The following is a 23,047-nucleotide window of genomic DNA, read 5'->3' as shown; positions in this document are numbered from 1 at the left end:
CTCCGGTTGCTTGACATGCAAATAAAAAATGGATGCCTTGCCAAAGCAGGCTTGGAGAGGTGACCAAATGTTTGGTGAAAGAGATGGGATTTAAGGAGGGCCTTAAAGGGGGTGAGGGAGATGGAGAAATGGATGGGGTTTAGGGAAGGAATTTCAAAGTATGATACCTAGATGGCTGAAACCATAGTGACCAATGGTGGAGTCAGAGGGATGAAGTGTTTGGAGGGGGTTGTAGAGCTAGAGGAGATTATAGAAATAGGAAGTGAGGCCATGGAAAGATTTAAACACAAGGATGAGAGTTTTAAGTTTGAGGCATTGGGGGATTGTGAGCCAATATAGATCAATGAGGACTTGGTGCAGAGCTTTGGATGAGCTGAAGTTTATAAAGTGGAGGGTGAGAGTCCGCCCAGGAGAGTATTGGGTTTGTTGAGTCTGGAGGTAACAAATGCATGCATGATGGCTTCTGCGGTAGATGGGTGAGGCACGAAGAGCTGGCTGATATTACGGAGGTAGAAATAGCTGCAATGAAGAGGATATGGGGTCGGAAGCTCAGCTTTGGGGTCAAACAGTATCATTTGTGGTTAGGGCTGCTTTGGTGCTGTGTGAGGGATGCAAAGCTGATTGAGGATCTCTAACAGAGTTGCAGGAGAAATGAGCACAGCCTAGATGGTGTCAACACATTCAAGGATTTTGGAGAGGAAAGGAAGGTTGGCGATGGTTATTTGCAAGGACAGAGAGATTGAGGGTTTGTGTTTTAATGAGGTGGTGATGACCGTAGTTTTGAAAGGATGGGGCAGTGTTGAAGGAGAGAGAACGATTAACAATGTCAGCTAGCACAGGGCCAGGAAAGGAAGTTGAATTTTCAGGAGTTTATTGGGGTTGAGGGAGCAGGAGCTGGGTCCCATGTGCAAGATGAGCTTACAGGGGGCAGGAGGGAAGAAAACTAGAGAGGGGGTTCAGCACGAAGTTGGGGGCAATTGGGAAGGTTGGCTTAGTGAGCAAGTGAAATAAATCCACAAGCTCCTTGCACTTGGCATAAGAGTGGAGGAGACAGGGGAGTGGGGTTTAAGGAGGTGGCTGGTAGTGGAGAAAAGGAGCCTGGGATTAACTTTGTGTTCCAGAATGTTTCTTGAGTAATGTGTGCTTTTAGCAGAGAATAACAAGGCTAGGTAAAAATTAATGTGGTCCAACCAATCTGGGTATGGATGGTTAAGCTAATTGTGTGCCCTTAGACTTAAGCGAGCAAAGATCGGGACAATACTGGGGACACAACAGGGATGAGAGATAGTGAAGGTTTTTCTGGAGGTTTGGATGTTGAAGGTGGCGGTGAGGAAGTGATTGAGCAAATCAATAGCTGCAGTAGTACTGTACTGAATGGACAGCCAAAAGCAGTTGAGAGTTTGAGAATGTAATTGTAAGTGACTTGGGAGATTTGTTTTCCCACCGGCAGATGCAAAGTGGGTTTGAAACAGGGTGGGAGATGTATGTGGTGAGTGATAGAAGGAAGTGATCTGATATGGCCTTGTTGATAATGGAGACCACATGAGTTGAAAGAACATGACCAATGTTGAGTTTCAGGATGGTGGCTGTGAATATGGGTAGGAGATATTTCAAGGAGGACAGCACACTGATGATTTGGAGAAGAGGGTAAGGGGAACTGAGGTGAAGACTTGAGTCACCAGAAAATACTTGGTATAGGATAAAATTAAAAGTAACATGGCTGGGTGACGGTTGCGGGGAGGAGAGATAAAATGATTAAATCAACAGTCCTGCTATTTTCGCTTTCTCTAATCAGGGGTGTTGAGGCAATGGTAACATCTCACGTGGCTAAGACTATAGTTCAAACTTGGGACTTTGGTCTACATGGCTGAATACAACATATGGTATGTTTGTCCACTGAGCCATGAAAGATAGATAAGGATGAGGAAAATTCCATCTAGAAAGACACCGCCTCCCCCATCACAGCAACCAACTTACGGGTGCTACTTCCTGTTTTTTCTGTATAATGCAATGTTTTGTTTTTCCCTTGAATGCTTCAAACATTGTTTGCACAATGGATCATAATAGTGTCTCAAAATCTGCAGCATTAGTAATGCTAATTGGATGTCTTCATATTCTCATACACAGCTCCTGAAATCACTACTACGTGTAATCAATTATTAAGACATTGTATGAGAATAGACTGGAGTGACTTGTGGAAATTTTCTTTCTCCCTTTTCTCAAGAGAAACACCAAGCTTCTCTCTCCTCTCTGACCATGATCAGTTCTGTGATGCATCCTGCAATGGACCAAATTTGAGCCCTAATTTTATTCACAGTTGAAATGTTGCTTCTGTGTTGTTTGAGCTCAGATTTCCATACCCCAGTATTATTAACAGCCCTGTCTTACTGTTGAGTTGATAAACTTGTTTCTACACTAGCTATCGGTTTAAATGTGATCTATTTGCATCTTTGTTCTCATTAAGTTTTGCAAAAATGGGTATGTTTCTATTTAAATATTGTGCAAACAGTGACACCGCTTGTCCTGTGATGTGGATAATCGGTTTTGGTTTTTTTAAATACTGTGATTATTGTACAAATCAAATATAATTTAAATGTTAATGGAAACTTTGTGAAACCTATTGCAGTAAAGCAAGAGTATCCCATATTAGTTTAACATTGTAAATATACATTCAGAATTATTCCTTATGGCCTTAGTAAGGTGAAATCAGTGCGGTTTTAAAAAATCAAGTTCCTTTACAATTCTGTATGAAACTTTGAGATATGTTGCTACAACACAGACTTGTACGAGTTTTATTTCAACTTAATACAAATAACCTGCATCACGTAGTTCTCATTCAGGTTAGCTCTTGCTGCGTGTTACAATTTTAATAGTTAATGGAGTGTGTAAAATTATATCCAATCTTAAACTAAAAGGATCCTTGTATAAGGTGTTGCTGAGTTTCTTATTTACCTTGTTCAGGCTGTGACCACTAAATCTGTTTCCCTGTATAGCGATGATGCATAAATAAATAAAATACATGATCATACACTTTAATGTGAAAAATGTTTCAGGTTGTTAACATACTAGACCATCTTTCATTGATTAGTTACTGTGATTAAGATGATGGCAGTTAAGGCACACAAACTGCCATTTTTCATGTACAAACCCTGCCACCAAAGATTACATTGGCTTACAGACTATTTCTTCGACAGCTGCTGATGGGTGCATCTGATAAGGCTCACTTCTACATGGACCAATTAAAAACTGATCTATATTATAAAAATTGAAAAAGACAAGAGAGCAAATAAAAGGAAATGGAAGCAATGCTTTTTTTGTTTCCTGAATTTTCATTATCATTCAACTGAGATGCCATTAAATAGGGAATGGGACATTTTCCACTCTTGCATTCTGTCAGTATTCAGCACCACCACACTATGTCAATTTGCCATAAGCCAAATCTCAGAACATCCTGATTATTCAATTTCTTGCACTAACCATACCCATATCTTCTGTGGCTCAGTGGGTATGCCCCTCTCCTCTGAATCAGAAGTCCCACACAAAATTTAGGCTGCCACTCCATTGCAGTGCTGAGGGAGGGCTGCACTGTTGGAGGTGCTGTCTTTTGGATGAGACATTAAACCAAGATCCTATCTGCTCTCAAGTGGATGTAAAAGATCCCTTGGCAATATTTTGAAGAGTAGGGGAGATGGGTGGGAAAGCAAATAGTGAGGAGGGGATGCAAAATCTGCAAAGGGATACAGACAGACTGAGTGAGTGAGCAAACATTTGGCAGATGAAGTATAATGGGAACATGTGTCAAAGTAATAAAAAAGCAAATTTCAATTTTTCTCCATTTAAATTATAAAGTGCTACAGTACAGAGAGACCTGGGGGTCCTTATGCATGAAACACAAAAGGTTAGTATGCAAGTACAGCAAGTAATCAGGAAGGCAAATTGAATTTTGCAGGATGGATAGAGTATAAAAGCAGAGAAGTCCTGCTACAACTGTACAGGGTATTGGTGAGGCCACACCTGGAGTACTGTGTACAGTTTTGGTCTCCATATTTAAGGAAGGATATACTTGCATTGGAGGCTGTTCAGAGAGGAGGTTGACTTGAGTAGGTTGGACCTATACACATTGGGGTTCAGATGAGAGGTGATCTTATTGAAACATAAGAGATAATGAGGGGGCATGACAAGGTGGATATTTCCATTCATAGAGGAAACTAAAACTAGGGGACATTGTCTCAGAATAAGGGAGGAATTTCTTCTGAGGGTTGTAGATCTATGGAAATCTTTGTCCCAGAGAGCTGTGGAGGCTGGGTCATTGAATATATTTAAGGCGGAGATACAGATTTTTGAGCAATAAGGGAGTAAAGGGTTATGGAGAGTGGGCAGGGAAGTGCAGCTGAGTCCATGATCTTGAATGGCAGAACAGGCTCGAGGGGCCAAATGGCCTACTCCTGCTCCTATTTCTTATGTTCTTATCCCTGGTGCCTTGGCCAATACTCATCCCTCAACAAAAAAACTGATTATCTGGTCATCATCACATTGCTCCTTGTGTGTAAATTGGCTGCTGCATTTCCCACATTACAACAGTGACTGACTACTTTCAAAAAGTATTTCATTAGCATCCAAGTGCTTTGAGACATCTGGTTGTTGTGTAAGGTGCTATAGAAATCCATGTATTTATCTTTCTTGAAATTGGTGCCAAAATAGGGATGGTTTTATAATGTACACCTACACAAGGTTGAAGGGCAATATCCTTACAAGGAATTCACGTTCTCCAAGGCAACAAATGTAATTGGAGCCCCTTGCCAAATGTCTGCATCACTTAAATAGAATATCAAATTGTGCTATCGTCCATCTCTAAGAGCAATATTGCACTTAATAGGATTGTGAATGCTCAGCAAGCTTGGCATTAACAAATTGGTGTTATAACAAAGTAACTATCTTTTAAGTTTAAAAATTTGTATGTATACTATGCACTGAACAAGGGAAACAAATCAATTTAACAGCATCTGGGTGGAGAGCACAAAAATGGTTTTCCTGATCAGTTGAACAGGTTCCCTTTGCAGTTCTTTCTATTAAAGTTGTGTAAGTTAGTGGGAAAAAAAATGTTTATTATTAAGTAAATTCTCACATTGAAAATAACAAGTTTCTTGTCTTTCTCCCATACCTGCAGGAGTTTCACCAGTCCCTCCACCACCAGCTGCCCCCCCAACTCCAAAGTCTGAGATCTTACTTCCATCTCAATCCATTTCTACTGCCAATGGTGCAGGCAGAGGAGCCTTACTCAACTCAATTCAAAACTTTAAAAAGGGGCACTTGAAACCTACAGATACAAGTGATCACAGCATCCCTACAATCAAATAATACAAAATGTCTTTGTTGATGGACAGTTTTGAATACCAAACACAAAACACTGATGACTATAAAGAAAATTGTGTGCCATCTGTGTATATATGTTTGGGGCAAGACCGTTGTCATTTTTTGTGGAGTTCTTGTACAGGACAATCATTCCTTTTAAAAAAATTACTTTTCACAAATCTACAATATGTTGCAGCCAATGTGGTATGATTTACTTATGGGCTTGCTGTGCCCCCTTGTGGACATGGCTATGTTTCTAAAGTAGATTTCTTTCATTAAGCACTTGTCAATAAACTTACCTGTGGAGCCAATATTCTGCAATAATTTTACATTTGAGGTAGTACAAAAATGACACCAGTCTGTTTTGCAATAATGTATCTTAAAAGAACTAGCTGTAGTTTGACCATAATCCCCTAATAACCTTGAAATTCTGAAGAAAGTGCACTTTAAAGATATAATTGTTTTACCTAGTAAACAAAGAAACAGCGGTTTCTATGCAGAAAGATTTTCATGGTGGTGTAATATCTGTACAAATTTTCTTGTAAACAATGACTAGATATTCTGTTTTAATATTTTTATTAAAATAATTGTCTTCTGTCATTCATCATTTTTGGGTATCTCTGCTGTGAAAATGTCAATTGAGGCTCAGCTTTATATCTTGACCGATGTAAGGCAAAGCAGATTACAAAGTCAGGAGCCAGAGTGGCAGGCTTGAGCTTTTCCACATAGGAGAACAATGAGAGAGATCCATTGTCTCAGAAATGTATGCAGTCACTCGAAGGGTAGTTTGCCATTCAAAATCTTTTGTATTGACAATTTCAGTACATCAAGAATATTAAAACAATGCCCAAGAAGTTACTTTCTTGTCCATTAGATGAGATTTTTTACTTTGCAAGTTAAAATGAACTTATGCAATGGTTTAATTTTACAAAAAGTTTCAGATGGCCATACACTGCCCAGTTCTTAATTCTGCTTGAAAAGAAATGAGGTTTATTCCTCTGGGATGTCACAATTTTAGATGCAGAAGAAGAAATTATAAACACAAGTTTACAGATTACCCCCATTTGCTGGGTTTCATGCTGTGATAAAAAGATACATGGGATCATTATGCAGTAATTACTCTAATCTCCAGCCCCATTCCAATTTTATTGTCACTGAAGTGGATTTTTAATTTTACCAATTTAAGATTTTTTTTTTTAAAGTCAGTCACTTGGAATTAGTATCAGGTAACATGGCAGAGTATTGTTTTGTTTAAAACTTGCATTTATGGTTCTGAAATACCACAGCACATTCACTACTTTAATCTCTTATTTTGAAATGTTTTCACTTTTGAAATATACAAGTATACCTGAAATAGAAACCTTGATGAAACTCAGGAGGCTCCATTGTCACTGGGGAAGCCATGGCTCATTGGTAGCACTGTTGCCCGAGTCAGGTCATGGGTTCAACACCAGTCCTGGTACCCATAGTCTCGTCCAATAGTAATTCCTGACTAGCCACAGATGTAGTTATGACAGTACAGGTTGAACCTCCCTCGTCCAGAATCATTTCCACATGCGCAGAACTCAGACATGATGAAATTGAAGTCCTTCACTGCAAATTCCCCCCCCCCCCCCACAGCATCACCTTGCTCAGTACCATCCAATTTAACGTGACCACCCCTGGTCCAGAGAGTTCTGGATAAAGGAGGTTCAACTTGTACAGATTTGTCTAGTTACAGCAGTCCCAGTACCACCTCTTACCAATCCAATTAAAATAGGCATAACTTATTAGTGCTGTGATGGATATAGGTTCCAGATTAAGTAACTTTTCCTGCTCAGTATTATTAAACCTGAGCAGGCTCATTTCATTAAAAGAAAATTGATATTCAATACAAGGGACAATAAATAACTAGACAATAAAATAATCATCGGTTTAAACCTATTACCTATGTCGAACAATTTGACTTCAATTTCCAAAAGTATAGTACAGACAACTTAAACTTGTTTTATCTCTTTTAACCCTTTGAAGTTTAGGTCCTGCTCTACTGGACAAGAGGGAGTGTGCTCAGTAAATACAGCATTTACTAAAAGGTTTCTGGAAGGGAAAGTCACTTGCCCTTTTGGAAAAAAAAATATAGTAGACTTGGTCTGTTTAAACTTTAATTTAAACTAGTTTCACTGCAGTTATATACATAAACAGAATCAACCCAGGTACGATCACAAACTGGTACATACTCTGTAGAAGAAAGCCAGAGTTAAAGAATTTTACTATATTTGTAATTGACACTGGTGTACAACACAAACATCACAGCGAGAGGTTAATCCATTTGTAAACTAACCAGGTGTGCGTTTTTAAAGAGAGCGTATAATGCTGTCACATTTTCATAAAATGTGACTAGTTACAGAAATCTGGATGTTTAAAAAAGCAGTAGGAGTTATCAATTGATCACAAATATATAACAAAGAAAAAAGCTTACATTTCAATAACCAGTCTGATTTGTTTGCATCGATAAAGCCTTTATAAGTTAATCAATCCCTTCACTGATGGACACAACGTTGCTTAAAAAGGTGCTAAGTTAAGAATTTTTGCTTTCCTTGCTAGACATTCTTATAAAATTGCAGCTGATTTGGACTAGAAAAAACAGAAATAAGGATTTGAAGCTGCTACATTTTTTTATTATAAATAGAAGATTTGAATGAAAGCATGAGGATACCTAGGTTATTTTTAACACTTGAACTTGTCACCAGTCAGATATTGTTTTTTGGAGCACTACATACTGTGTCTTCTATTAAGCATTTCAAATATACATCAACTGGGAGAGAAGAAAAATTACCACTCAAGATAAGCTTTCATACTGAGATTATACTTCTCCAAAAGCTTTGGTGGTACTACACATTTCGTATGTTCTGCCCTTCCTGCAGGACGATATAGCAACTATTCGGATCCACAAATTTATATATGCATCGGTGAAAGGATTTAAATGGAGATGGGACAAAAACGGCATCAGGTACAATTACACATGGAGTATCTTCTTGACTGAAAAAATTACATCTTTAACCTGAGGTATGCAGTTGTCTTCAAAGATCTTTGCATAAGGCATAGGAAGATCTGCACCAGTGACACGCACAACTGGGGCATCCAGGTAGTTAAATGCTGGGCCTGTAAAGAAATATTATAAATTCAAGACTGCGAATAAGTATTTTATACCTGAATTCAGAGAACTTTAATATGTGAATTGTCTTCACTTTAACAGAGCAAAACATTTAAACTTTAATTAACAGTCTGCAATAAAATAAATACTGTAGATGGAATTAATAAATTAAGTTGGAATTCTAATATCTTTCACATTAGTATCAATCGGCAGCACTTTACCTTCCATAATTCTAGCACAGATTTCAGCACCCACACCAAACTGTGGCCAACCACCCTCAACTGTTACCAGATGATGGGTCTTCATCACACTAGCTTCGATTGTTTCAATATCCAAGGGTCTGATGGTACGCATATTAATGACCTGGAATAGTACAAATTGCTACATTTATACACTTCTGAAAACAAAACCACTTGTTGAAAGTATTCACTGCACAATGTAACATACTACCATCCTTGGGTGAAAAGGATTGCAGGTGATGACAGATTGAATTTTATAATTTAACAGAATAGGCTGAGGCAAGGTGCAGCAAGCTTCGAGGAGGAAATGCAATGTACCAAAAATAAGATTCTCTCAAAGACTTGGGCAGCAGTTTGGTAAATGGAACTACTGTTGAACCATGTAGCTGGCCTGATGAATTCTTGCTCGTAATCAAGTCTCAACTGTGTAAAAAACCATGGAATCCATTCTCTATTATTAGGTGAGAACACCAGTCAAACAGCTTTCAATCTGAAATTTCGAGAGAAAATATGCCAGCTCCTGTTTAGTTCATTTGCTTAGTCAATGCTTGTGAAATGTTCTAGGTTTATTTTTAATTACATGGCAGCACTTTTGATCAGATTTCCTCACTATGATGGTGAAACCTCTTGAACGATCAGTATTCCTTCCCTTTAAAATGTGAGGCGTACAAATATTCAGTAAATCAAATTAAGGTGATAAATACTGGTGACAGTAGGGTCAACAGTTTGAGGGAGCTGATCATCAATGATCATTCAAATTAGGATGCTCCAGCAGCTGTGCGATCTCAACTCTTCACGCTGCCAGACACAATGGCTGCCATTTTCCCAACCTCGGCGGGTCACAGCCCCGCTCCTGCCTCCAATTTGACTTTCCGATGATTGGGTGGCTGGGCTTAACGAGCCCAGTGTGTTTCCCAGCCAATTGAAAAAAGTGGGTCTGATGTCATCAGCCAGTTTCCTTAAAGGGACCATGCGCAAATTTACTTTTTGATAATTGTGTTGTCAGTGTTCTTCAGCATGGAGGTGCTGCAAACACCAACAAGCATTGCAACAGCTGCACCCAGGCTCTCCTATGACTCCCTTCATATGCTTTTGGAGCAAGTCACAGCATGCAGAGAGGTTGTCTTCCCTTCCCATGGATGAAAGGAATGTTTGGGTATTGTAGGGATGCTTTATTTTGTTGGTGTGGGATGGTGCCAACCTGGCACCTCATGTATCAGCCAGTGTGTGCAGCGTCAAGTGAAGTAAATGTGGCCATGGTGAGGCCGTCCCAGGCAATGATGTGGTCAGGTGCTGATGCTCTCTGTCCTGTGAAGCATCAGGTGATTGCGGGGAAGATTGGTGTGGTTATTGGTGCTGCTGGTGTGGAGGTGGATCATGGTCAGATTCTGAGGACCAAGGTGAGAGGATATAAAGTGCACCTATGCTGCTGGAATAGATGGCAGGAGAAGTAGAGTTGACAAACGATCGGTCAATGGTGCGAGAGAAAATTAGGTCAGACTGGATGGAGACATGTAAAGACTTGCAGTATTCTGAATCTGCAGTGGAAATGCAGTTTGAGAGTTAGTGGTTAAGAGAACATTTCTTAATCAGCTGGGAGCTTTGACTTGACATTTGAAGCTGCCAACTCAACAGCTGATTCAATGGCCTGTGACCTCCCGCCTCAGCTTCACAGACAAGGTCTAGGCACAGTGGGACCAGTCAAATTCAAAAAGCTAAGGGGAAAAAAATTGTTAAGTGGTTGTAAACAAACCACTAATGGTTTTAATTAGGTACCCCACTGCTGCCTGTCGGGTCTGCTCAGTGCTGGCAGACACGACTTTGGAAAATCCAGGTGGAGCGCGTTGACAGTGGACAATGTTAGATTTCACAGCTGACCTGCCAGGTGCTGGCACAATCACGGCCATTGATTTGCAAGTCAGTTCACCATCTGATCCACACAAAAACAAAAAAAGTTAAGAGTGTTCATTTGAAGTAAGCACCAAAAAAAAAAACCGCAGCTAATCTCCCCAAGCTCTGGCCCGGTGGATGCTGGCAGTGGATCAGCCATCACCGACCCTCTCTGCATCGCCCTGCAGAATGTCCGTTCACTTGCGAACAAGGCCCTTGCCATTCATGAGCTTATCAGGGATGTTTGCATCGACATCATGGCCTCGACGGAAACTTGGCTGAGGGGTGATGACACGTTACCCTTAAATGAAATCTCCCCGCCTGGCTATATCTTCCACCACTTGCGCTTGCTATGGTGGCGATGCAGCTCTTAACATTAAATCACACCTTGGTCTGTCCTCCCACTTCTCTGGCACTTTCTCCTCCTTTGAGCATCTTGTCTTGTTCCACCCCTCTCACCTCATTTAAACTTCTTGTTCTCTACCGCCCACCCAAGTACGCTAAACATTTTCTCACTGAAATATCTTCACTGTTTTCCTCCCTCAGCCTACACACCGAGCGACTTCTCATCCTCGGTGATTTCAACCTCCTCATGTTCTTTCTCCTCGGAGTTCACTTCTCTCCTATCCTCCCTTAATCATTCCCCTCTATGTAAACTCCCCAACCAATATTCACAACCACCCCACTGACCTTGCCACTCCCACCATGTGAATCACAGATAAAGCCATCTCTGACCACTTCTTCATATCGTTATACACCCACATCGCCCTTCCACCGCCAACCCTACTTCCTTCCATGTCCGCCCCTAGAAAACTCGCCCAACTCTCTTACAACAACACTTACAAAATTCCAACTGTCCAGTCTTTGGCCTTCCATTCACATTTCTGCAGTGACAGATCTGCTCAACCACACCCTCACCATCACCTTTGATGCCCTCGTCCCGATTAAAACCATCACTCGCTCACCCTGGCCATTCCCCCTGGTATAGTCCTCATTTTCACACCCTCAAGTCCAAGTGAAGCAGACTTGAACGGACATGGTAGACCACTGGTTTAGCCATTCACCGCTAGATCTAGCTGGATTACATGAGCATTATCGGGTCCTACTCTTGTCTGCCAAAACTGCTCACTATTCTAGGATCATTTTAGAATGCAAAGATAACCCCCAGCTACTATTCTCTACTGCTAATCGTCTTCTTAAAGCCCTCTCCCCGGTCTCCTCTACACTCACCTCCAAGAACAAGTGCGAGGAGCTCATGGACTTCTTTGTCTCCAAGACCAGACCATCTGATCAGCTGACTGCTGCCTCCCTCCTTTCCCCTAACCCACTGGGCCAAACTTCCTCTAAGGTTATCCCCTGCCTTAGCCCTGAACATGCATCTTTCTCCAGTTTCTCTCCAATCTCCCCGTTGAACCCCTCTACTTGCATCTTGTGCATGAGATCCACTTCCTGCTCCATCAACCCTATTCCCACTAAACTGCTGACCACAGGAGCCTTTTCTGGCTCCCATGTTAACTAGCATCGTTAACTGTTTACTCTCATCAGGTGCTGGCCCCACCGCCCCCCCCCCCCTCCCTCAAATCTGCCGTCATCACCTTTCTCAAAAAAAACCTTGAACCCTTTGTCCTTGTAAACTACTGCCCCATCTCAAGTCCTTGAACGTATTGTCACATCCCAAATCCGTATCCATCTTTCTCAGAACTCCATGTTTGAATCCCTCCACTCCGGGTTCCGCCCCGCCACAGTACCGAAACAGCTCTCATCGAAGTCACAAATGACATCCTTTGTGATTATGACAAAGGTATTCTATACCTCCTTGTCCTTGTCTGCAGCTTTTGACACAGTTGACCACTTCATCCTCCTCCATCGCCTCTCCACCCTCGTACAGCTGGGTGGGACTGCACTCGCCTGGTTCCAGTCTTACCTATCTAATCGTAGCCAGAGAATCACCTACAATGGCTTCTCTTCCAACTCCCACATCGTTACTTCTGGGGTCCCTCAAGGATCTATTCTATGCCCCCTCCTATTTATCATCTATATGCTGCTCCTTGGCAAAATCATTTGAAAACACGGCGTCAGTTTCCACATGTACGACGACACCCAACTCTACCTCACCACCACTTCTCTCAACACCCTCTCCATGGTCTCTAAATTATCAGATTGCTTGTCCGACATCCAGTACTGGATGAGCAGAAATTTTCAATTAAATATTGTGAAAACCAAAGCCAGTCTCTTCGGTCCCCGCCACAAACTTTATTTCCTAACCACCGACTCCATGCCTCTCCCTAGCATCTGTCTGAGGCTGAACCACACTGTTCACAACCTTGGTGTCCTAGTTGACCCTGAAATGAGCTCTGACCACATATCCGCAGCATAATTTAAACCGTCTATTTCCACCTCCGTAATATTGCCCAGCTCCGCCCCTGCCTCAGTTCACCCGCTGCTGAAGCCCTCATCCATGCTACTGTTACCTCTAGACTGGACTATTCCAATGCACTCCTGGCTGGCCTCCCACATTCTACCAAACGTAAACTTGAGGTCATCCAAAACAGGGCTGCCTGTGTCCTACCTCGCACTAAGTCCCATGCACCCATCACCCCTGTACTTGCTGACCTCCACTGGCTCTTGGTTGAGCAACACCTCGATTTCAAAATTCTCATCCTTGTTTTCAAATCCCTCCATGGCCTCCCCCTCTCTATTTGTGTAATCTCCTCCAGCCCCACAACTCCACACCCAGCCCCACCGAGATAGCTGCGCTCCTGTAATTCTGCCCTCTTGAGCATCCCGGATTAGAATCGCTCAACCATTGGTGGCCGTGCCTGCTGTTGCCTAGGTCCCAAGCTCTGGAATTTCCTGCCTAAACCCCTCTGCCTCCCTACCTCTCTTTACTTTTTAAGATGCTCCTTAAAACCTACCTCAGACCAAGCTTTTAGTCATATGCCCTTATTGCTTACGTGCTTCGGTGTCAAATGTTTGTATTATAACACTTCGGTAAAGCTCCTTGGGACGTTTTACTACATGAAAAGGTGCTATATAAATATAAGTAGTTGTTGGTAAAAAAAAAAGGTACTCCTGTTGTCCCTTCACAACCTGTGGCCAGAGTTCAGAGGCTGATGTGTTGCTCATTGGAATACTCAACACATAAATTAGGATACAAGGTGAGTAGGCAAGAAATCTGAGGCTTTGTCTCACAATAAGGAATGTGTAAGAATTGGGTGAGGGGAGGAATTTAAAAAGCTGTGTGTAGACTAGCCTTGACATACATGATATATTAACTGTATTGGAGATTGGAATTTGTACTTCAAAACAAAATCACCTGGAAAAATGTTTTTGAAAGATTACTCATCAACATCTTAATAATTTGCATTCACATTCTCTACTTGGTTTAAATACTTGTTTTCCCATTTCAGCTTTTGTATACTAGTCTTTTTTCCCAGTCACCTACCTCACAATCAATGCCTTCCTTTGCAAGAGCAACAGCAGCATCCATGCAATGCCCCACATTTTTAGAGTGTGCAACCAAGGTGATATTAGTTCCTACAAAAGTAAAGTCAATTTTGATTCTTGTACAAAAACAGTACAGGTCAACTTCATTTCAAATTCAGATGCAATAAATAGGATATAAGTCAAATAGAAGAGAAAAAGGAAGTCTTTGAAACCAAAATTACAAAAAAGCAAAGACACTGCAAGCAGCTTGATACACAAATGTATCTATTAGATTCTGCAGTCAGCTAATCATAATCTAATAAAGTGACAATACAAACAAGCTTCTCAGTTTCATCAAAAATAACGAATGTACTCAAGTATGTTCAAACTAAAATAAAAAGCAGAAAATGCTGGAAATACTCAGTAAGTCAGGCTGCTGACCTGAAACAGAAAATATTTCAGGTCGATGACCTTTTGTCAGAACTGGAAAAAGTTGAGATGTAACAGATTTTAAGTAAAGAGGCAGGGAGAGAGGAGGAAAGAACAAAAGGGAAGGTCTGTGATAGGCAGGACAGATTGTTCAAACTAACTTTAATATCCCGCTACAATACATTGTGCCGTTCATATGTCAATTGCTTTAGTTAAATTCATACTGAATTACAGCAGGAGACCACATGAGCCACTGCACATGCTCTGATGCTAGCTTCAAAATGGAGCCATCACTTTAAATGCATTTTCCTTGGTGGAGCGAGTATTTTTTTCCCTTCTCTTTCACCCCATCTAAAACAAATAGAGGGTATTTACCAATTGAGACCAGGGGCGATTGTGTCAAATTGCCAATTGGGAATCCTGTTCAGATGTCTTCTGCATATAGTTACTACGTGGTAAAAAATGTGCCCAAATCAAGGTGTAATTTTTTTTCTAAAAGTTAGATCTACCATTGGTGAAGTTGATGTTAATGAATATCCCCTGAATATTATTTCACATCTTGATAATGTGCATCTCCATAATAGCAATCTATTTTCCAACACACTAAAACTAGTGATAAGAAATATAGCAAATTCTCTTAACAAAATATTAACTCATAATAGCAAGCCACTAAAGAGGGACGTAACAAAATATCAGCATCCTGATCTTTTACTTGGGCGAGACCATTGGGGTACCATGAAATCCATTTTTAGACATTACCTCCATTCATATAGAAAGGCTATGTAGAACTAAATATTCATAGAAATTTACAGCATAGCAGGAGGCCATTTCGGTCCATCGTGTCCACAGCAGTTGACCAAGAGTCATCCAGCCTAATCCCACTTTCCAGCTCTTGGTCCAAGTGCACATCCAAGTTTTTTTTTAAATGTGGTGAGGGTTTCTGCCTCTACCACCCTTTCATGCACTGAGTTCCAGACCCCCACCACCCTCTGGGTGAAGACATTTCCCCATATATCTCCTCTATACCTCGCCCCCAATTACTTTAAAACTATGCCCCTGGTTATTGACCCCTCTGCCAACAGAAACAGGTCCTTCATATCCAGGCCCCTCATAATTTTATACACCTCAATCAGGTCCCTCCTCAGTTCCAAAGAAAACAGACCCAGCATCTTCAATCTTTCCTCATTCCCAAAATTCTCCAGTCCAGGCAACGTTCTTGTAAATCTCCTCTGCACCCTTTCCAGTGCAATCACATCTTTCCTGTAACGTGGTGACCAGAACTTCACACAGGACTCCAGCTGCGGCCTAACTAGTGTTTTATATAGTTCAAGCATAACCTCCTTGCTTTTGTATTCCATGCCACGACTAATAAAGGCAAGTATTCCATATGCCTTCTTAACCACCTTATCTACCTAGTCTGCTATCTTTAGGGATCTGTGGACCTGCACTTCAAGATCCTTTTGTTCCTCTACACTTTTCAGTGTCATACCATTTAATGTGTATTCCCTTGCCTTGTGAGACCTCCCCAAATGCATTACCTCACTTATCCGGATTGAATTCCATTTGCCACTGTACATTGATATCTTCCTGCAATCCACAGCTTTCTTCATTATCAACCACATAGACTATTGGTGTCATCTGCAAACTTCTTAATCATACCCCCAACATTCGTCCAAGTCATTGATATATACCACAAAAAACAAGGGACCCAGCACTGAGTCCTGTGGAACCCCACTGGATACTGCCTTCCAGTCACAAAAAAAAACATCTGCATTCTCCTCTACAGTTTCAAAATAAACCTTTCAGGGCTTCCATTTGTATTTGTTTTAAATATTAGATGTGACTGCCAATATAAATTCAGTCACACAAACTTCTAAACTTATCTGGCAGAAAATTCCAGACTTTTATCACCTGATGTACTTGTTCAAAGATGGCAGGCATCTGGCATACTCCAGCTCAGATACTATTTGTTCTTTTGAACTTTCTTCACTTGTTTCTCCAAAAGCTCCCAATACTCCATCCTATATGCTCTTCATCCACTTCCCATATCCTCACCATGCTGAAATCATGTACTACAGGGCCTCAAAACTACAGATTCTGCAGCTCTTAAATGACTCATTTGGTAAATGCACCATATAACCAAGACGTGCGGACAGAGAGGTCCCAAATTTGATTTTGGGTCGAGTTAGTTGATCTCAATCTGGGTGGCAATAGAAACATAGAAAGTAGGTGCAGGAGTAGGCTATTCGGCCCTTCGAGCCTGCACCACCATTCAATAATATCATGGCTGATCATTCATCTCAGTACCCCTTTCCTGCTTTCTCTCCATAACCCTTGATCCCTTTAACCGCAAGGGCCATATCTAACTCCCTCTTTAATATATCCAATGAACTGGTATCAACAACTCTCTGCGGCAGGGAATTCCACAGGTTAACAACTCTGAGTAGAAGTGCTACAATTGGTCTCAACATCCCTGGGCTAGGCAAGGTGGAGGGGGAAAGAGGGAAAGAAAGACAGCTACTAATTACTATCCAATGACCACTGCTGGAAAGTAACATGTGTGGATTCAGGCGAGGACAAGAACAGGCTCAGCTGTGATACCCCAGTCAGAAGCAGACAATAACCTAAGCTCACACATGAAGAATGGCCACTTAGCTAGGCATCAGAAGGCAACCAGCCAATTTTCCCTTTAAGCTGCACAGCACTCTGGAGCCTCCACAAAGCCAGCTCACCAGCTTTTAAATGGGAAAAACCACACATGCGGAATTTTGAATGGGCTGCGCAGCCCCCCCCCCCAAAAAAAGAAACACATTGCAACTAGCACTCATTGAAGTGTTTCCCAACACCAGAAGTACAGTGGAATGGAGGAGAGGAAAAGAAATATAAGACGACGAACTGCTCGTTGAGTCTTCCCTTCCTACATAAATTATACATCACACCCAACTAGTCGGTGCTGGTGTTCATACTCTACACGAGTCTCCTCCCATTCCATCTACCTCATTTCAACCTCTCACCATATCTTTCTATTCCCTTTTCTCTCCTGTACTCGTCTAGTTTCCTTTTGAAAGCATCTAAGCTATTGGCCTCAACCACATCCTGTGACAGCGAGTTCCACATTCTACCCACTGAGTAAAGACATTTCTCCTCATTTCCCTATTGGATTTATTCGTAACTATTTTGTCCTTATGGCACCTAGTTTTGGATTCTCCCACAGTGGAAACATTCTCTACACATCTATCCCGTCCAACTCATTCATTATTTTAAAAGACTGTTAACGGATCTCCTTGAAGTCTTTTTTCTGGAGAACAAAGGCCCAACCTGTTCAAACTTTCCCAACAGCTGTAATCGCTCAGTTCTAGTACCATCCTTGTAAATCTTTTTGTACTTTCTCCAGTGCTTCCATGTCCTTTTTATAGTATGGAGACCAGAGCTGTGCACAGTACTCTAAGTTCAGGGTATTCAACATAACCACTATTTTTGAATTCTATACCCCTGGAAATAAATCAGTGCTTGGTTAGAATGTTTAATTGCTTTACTGACTTGCGAGGCAGCCTTTAATTATTTATTGACCTGTATCCCTAGATTCCTTTGCTCTTCTACCCCATTCAGTTTCTTATTTTCCAAGGTGTAGGTGAGGTTTCTGTTTTTCCTACCAAAATGCATCACCTCACATTTATCAATGTTAAAGTTAATTTGTCACTTAACTGCCCAGTCTGCAAGTTTTCTAATGTATTTTTCTATTATGTTGCATTCTTGATCAGTGTTAGCTATACCCCCCCACCCCAGTTTGGTATCATCTGTAAATTTTGATATTCAGTTACTTAGTTCCAAGTCCAAATCATTCCTCTTGCATTTAAAAAAAAAAACGAGCACAAGACCAAAAAAGACTTTGATGTCCATTTGACTAACCTCATAATTGATTTACTTGTCTTTTATTGTTTTAAAACATTTTTATAACCTGCACCATCAGCTTTAAGGCTTCATCTAGGTTTTTAAATTGAAAACAAACCCTTCCGAATTCTTAGTTATTTGTCCTCCCAAATACTTTCATTAAGTTATATACAAGAGTTGACGTACTCGCTTAGATAATGGTAGAATACGGAGTATACACTGCATTGCAGGTTAAACACTACATGAGCTGCTAGTTGAAAGAATCAGGGTCTTTGGCAAAAGGCTGGGGTCAGAAGGGCAGGAACATGCAAGGGGGTCTGTCCATTCAGAGGTCTGCCATCGGTCCCTTTGGCCATGGATTGTTCTACATACAGTGAACTTTGAAGAATCTCAGCATTGTTCAGTCATATGCCATTAAGTGAATCTCATCAAATGCTTCAAATATCTATCATTGTTATAAAAGGGACATTTTGTTTCAACTAGACGTGTAGATTTTAAAACTGTCATCCTAATTTTTTCCAAATCTCTCGTGACATTGCCCCGAGTGATCTTCCCGTCTTACTTTCCTGCACACACCCTCCACTTCTTTTAACACCAGACTGCAGTCTCACCCCTCTTCTACATGTGCTTGTTGCTCAGCCATTATGTTCCTGCCCTTTGGAATCCTAATTCTCTCCATGCTTACAGAAACCGCCTCAGATTTTTGACCATTCCCCCACTTGTTCACTATTTCCCTTTGCTCATTATAAATCACAGAGATATTTTTGTACAAAGAGTGCTATACAAATGTAAGTTGCTATTGTAAAAGTTAACCAATATTTCCATTCAATAACAAACTTTCATATATTACAGGAACATAAATCAGTTGAAGCAATCTAAACAGGCAGAATTGAGGGGAGAGATGGGAGGGGGTGACTGAAGGCATGGTTAAGAGTATTATTTTGAAGGTGGGGGGAGATGTATTAAGCCAGAAACATTTAGAAATTCCAGTGCAGATACATGATGGCTGAAGGAAAAGAGAGGGGAAGCATTCATTATTAGAATACAGATACAACGTCTGAAATCCAGAACCCGTGGGACCGAATCCGTGCCAGATTTCAGACCTCGCTGCCTGCCTGCCAATCCTCGCCAAAATGTCCGGTTTTCGGAATTCCGGATTCGGGACGTTGCACCTGTACTAAGTTATAGAATAGATTTAAAATGCAAATAAAAACAAATTTAAATTAATGTTAAAATTCAAAGTATAGTTTTGTTATTACCTGCTTTTTCTACTTTGGCTTTTCCTATTGGGAGGACAAAATCCTTTGATTGGACTTCCTCAGTGACTTCAAAAGGCACACCATACATCAGTTCATTTTCCAGAAAAACAACTGCAGGATAATGTGGTTAATGTATCTTGAGTATTGTATTTGCTTGCATATACAAAATAAGTAGTGTGCCTTAAACTTATTTGCTACACATTACAGATAATAGCCATATCCATCAAATTCCAAGGGAAGGGGCAATAAATTCAATAAAAATTTGAAAAAAGATCAAAGTTACAAAGTTGGGCTCTTGACTGAAAAAAAATAAAGCACATCCATGAACTATTTGCAGTCTCCATGGATTAAAAGTGGTTCCACAGTGAGTACTGTTGTGTACTAAGTCAGTATTAAATCAGAAAATATCCATGCCTAGAACAATCAGGACTGTAAAGCCGAGAACAGCTTATCTGGCTAGGTCAGTTATAGCTAAAGTTCTTATACATGCTTAAAAAAAGACATTGAAAGCTCTGCTCCATAATTATTTTCTCCTCCAACATTCAAAGTATTTGCATCTAGTTTCCTTAAAAATACTAGATAAAGGCAACAAAATCATTTTAAGTAGTGCTGTACTAGAAGCAGATTTTCTTCCTCGACTAACAGTGATATTTCTATGTATTTTGATCTGTCAATAGTACACAGTAGACCAGATGAAATGACGAACTATCTACTCTTACCTTCTTAAAACATTTTTTTAAAAACTTACCAGGGTTGTCATCTCGGATAGAAGCTTTCAACAAGCCTTTGGCATCTTCAGCACTCCAAGGACTAACTACCTTTAGCCCAGGACAATGGCTATACCATGCTGCAAAGCACTGGGAATGCTGAGCTGCCACTCCAGCTGATGAGCCATTTGGACCTCTGAAGACGATAGGAACAGATACTGCACCTGCAGACATGTAGCATGTTTTGGCAGCAGAATTTATAACTTGGTCAATTGCTTGCAGTGAGAAATTGAAGGTCATGAATTCACAGATGGGCCTCAAGCCAGCCTGAGGAGTTAATGGAGTGTTAATGTTAAGAATGACTATTTTTCCAAGAGCATATTTTCAAGAAGATATGTTCACATGCACTGCATCTATAAAGTACAAAATATTTTGGATTTTTAATCTTGTTCTGATATTTTTATATATTTTTTTAAAGTCTACATTATTATTTTTTGATGAGATCATAAAACTCCATCATTGTGACAAATTGATAACACTCTTGGTGTTGCAAAGATAAGTGACAATTTTAATGAAAAACAAACAATTCTATTTTACAAGGATATTCACTGTTCTAAATATTAATTCCATACACATGACACTGCAAGTTATGTAAAATAAATTTAAGTTACATACCATGGCAGCACCGACTGCAATTCCCGCAAAACCCATCTGGAAGAAAGGCGTGATAATTTTAACATTTGAAATTATGAAACTCAAATTAGACATAGAATGGTATCCTAGTGAAATATACCTCTGAAATAGGAGTGTCTATGATTCTCTTGTCTCCCCATTTCTTCCATAATCCACGACTCACCTGCAATAATATAACCATGAATTTGTACAGCTACTTTCAATGCTAACTCTTTGAAGAATTGTTGGTCATTGGCTTTGCCTCACCTTGTATGCACCATCATACTGTGCTACCTCTTCTCCGAGCAGAAATACTGTTTCATCTCTCTCAATCTCCTCGTCCATGGCCTGGGTCAGGGCATCTCGAATGGTCAACTAGAACAGTATGTAAAACAATCACTGTACCTGGTTATACAAGAGGCTAGATTTTTAACCCATATCTCATCAATGGGCAGATTACCTAGCCTAAAGAGTCAAAAAAATTTTAGAAACATAGGACTAGAAAATACAACTGCAATTCATCTGCCTGGTGTCGATGTCTAGGAACTATACACCTTGATACCCTCATATCTGCTAAAATTTTGCAAAAGGTACTTATCCTGAAAGTGATCATTTTCCTTTTCAGCCAGTTACCCTTTCTTTAGCAGTTTTAAGTCTCTCTCCCACCACGCTCCCCCACCTCCCCAATACATTTCCAAACTTTATTAGATGATGTCTTTTCTGAAGTGTATATAGAAAATCAGGCTTTCTCACAAGGAAATAAGTGAAATTGGGCACCAAGTCACCCGTGGACAGTTTTGTGAAACTTCTCAGGCTAAATGCAACGGCACTGGACAAACATAGGTCATCTTTCCAAGCTGGAAATGACACAGGGAGAAGGGTGATGAACATTTAGAATTTGGTTAACAATGGGCAGGATTTAAAAAAAACATGTTTCACCATAAGAAAGACATCCAACCAAAGGGAATTGGCACAGATACAATGGGCCATTTATGCCAAATGGCCTACTTCTATTCTATAATTGTCATGATTCAATCTTTTCTAAGGCAGTGCTGCTAGATATCAATCCCATTCCAAAAAACTAAGGGCTCTGATATACACAAAGCTTCACAAAATCTGAAGTGGCAAGATGGTTTATAAAAAACACTATGAACGCAAATTTCCCAGGAAATAATTACGAAACAATCTCAACAAGTAGCAGTTTTCAACATAAATTAGCCCAAGTTTGGCGCTTCATTGGGTTTTGAAATGTGCCACACAGTTAACACAACTTTACTTCAAACATGTATTTACAGGCAAGATTTCAAACCGTGACTAGAAACGAAACTATTTTTCTATTACCCTCAAATGGGAGTCCGTACGAGTAATCCCCACCGACAAAAGAAAAAATGTCTCGGACTACTCTCAAAACAATGTCCCTGGGCGACGTTTGTAGATATTCCACGGATACCCGTCTCAGATATGACGTTTATAGAGGCCTAGATTGCAGTTAACACTTGGTGCAGAGCTAGAGCAGCACCAGCCCACCCACCAGAGGATTCCCAGGTTATATTACATTTTTGACTAGGCTCAAAATTGGGTCACGTCGATTAAAAGTACCAGGACAGCCGCAAGCACAAGTCTGCAGAAAATCTCCGATTTAACTGCAATTTTTCCGGGGATGGGGTAGAGTTCGGAGATGCCGCGATTTACAACAGCGGCTATAACCATGTGAATCGCAAGGTCTTGCAATTCTTTACTAAAGAGCAGGGGAACACCGGCGTCCGTGTAACGAGGAGTGTGTCCCGCTCCCTGACCGAAGGTGACCCTATTGTACCTGTGCGGCAGCAGGCGCCGTCCCATGGAACTCCCTCCGTGACAGCAGGCCGAAGGCTATCTGTGTAAACAAACACAACTCAGCGTTACTGCACTGACATGACCCCTGTCATTAATTGATCAGATGTCCCCGGATAAGGAGGATTTCCACCGCACCTTCCCACCGCCAACCAGCCTCCTTAGCGCCGCCATTTTCTTAGTGCCCTTCAGGAGAACCAACTGATGCCGATTTTT

The 23,047-nt window shown here is 40.8% G+C and overlaps 2 protein-coding genes across 4 annotated transcripts in view; one reads left to right on the top strand and one right to left on the bottom strand.

Moving 5' to 3' along the window:
- Positions 1-5,910, top strand: part of LOC139277163 (PX domain-containing protein kinase-like protein) — a 127,696-nt gene extending 121,786 nt beyond the window's left edge. For all 3 annotated transcript variants that reach the window (XM_070895244.1, XM_070895246.1, XM_070895245.1), the window contains one exon: positions 5,168-5,910. In XM_070895244.1, the coding sequence (XP_070751345.1) occupies positions 5,168-5,358 (191 nt within the window). In that variant the 3' untranslated portion in view covers positions 5,359-5,910. The remainder of the gene's footprint in view (positions 1-5,167) is intronic.
- Positions 5,911-7,476: 1,566 nt separating this feature from the next.
- Positions 7,477-23,045, bottom strand: pdhb (pyruvate dehydrogenase E1 subunit beta). The gene is made up of 10 exons (XM_070895243.1): positions 22,970-23,045; positions 22,815-22,874; positions 21,266-21,373; positions 21,120-21,182; positions 21,002-21,037; positions 20,368-20,653; positions 19,620-19,730; positions 14,060-14,151; positions 8,707-8,848; positions 7,477-8,493 (listed from the first exon to the last, which is right to left on the bottom strand). Exons 1-10 carry the CDS (start codon positions 23,003-23,005, stop codon positions 8,348-8,350), a joined length of 1,080 nt encoding a protein of 359 aa, XP_070751344.1. The 5' UTR covers positions 23,006-23,045; the 3' UTR covers positions 7,477-8,347.
- Between the last annotated feature and the right edge of the window lie 2 nt (positions 23,046-23,047).

The sequence above is a fragment of the Pristiophorus japonicus genome, chromosome 12, assembly GCF_044704955.1.
Source record: "Pristiophorus japonicus isolate sPriJap1 chromosome 12, sPriJap1.hap1, whole genome shotgun sequence".
NCBI lineage: Eukaryota > Metazoa > Chordata > Chondrichthyes > Pristiophoridae > Pristiophorus > Pristiophorus japonicus.
The sequence above is the reverse complement of the archived record's forward strand: the minus strand, read 5'-3'. Positions and strand labels throughout refer to the sequence as shown.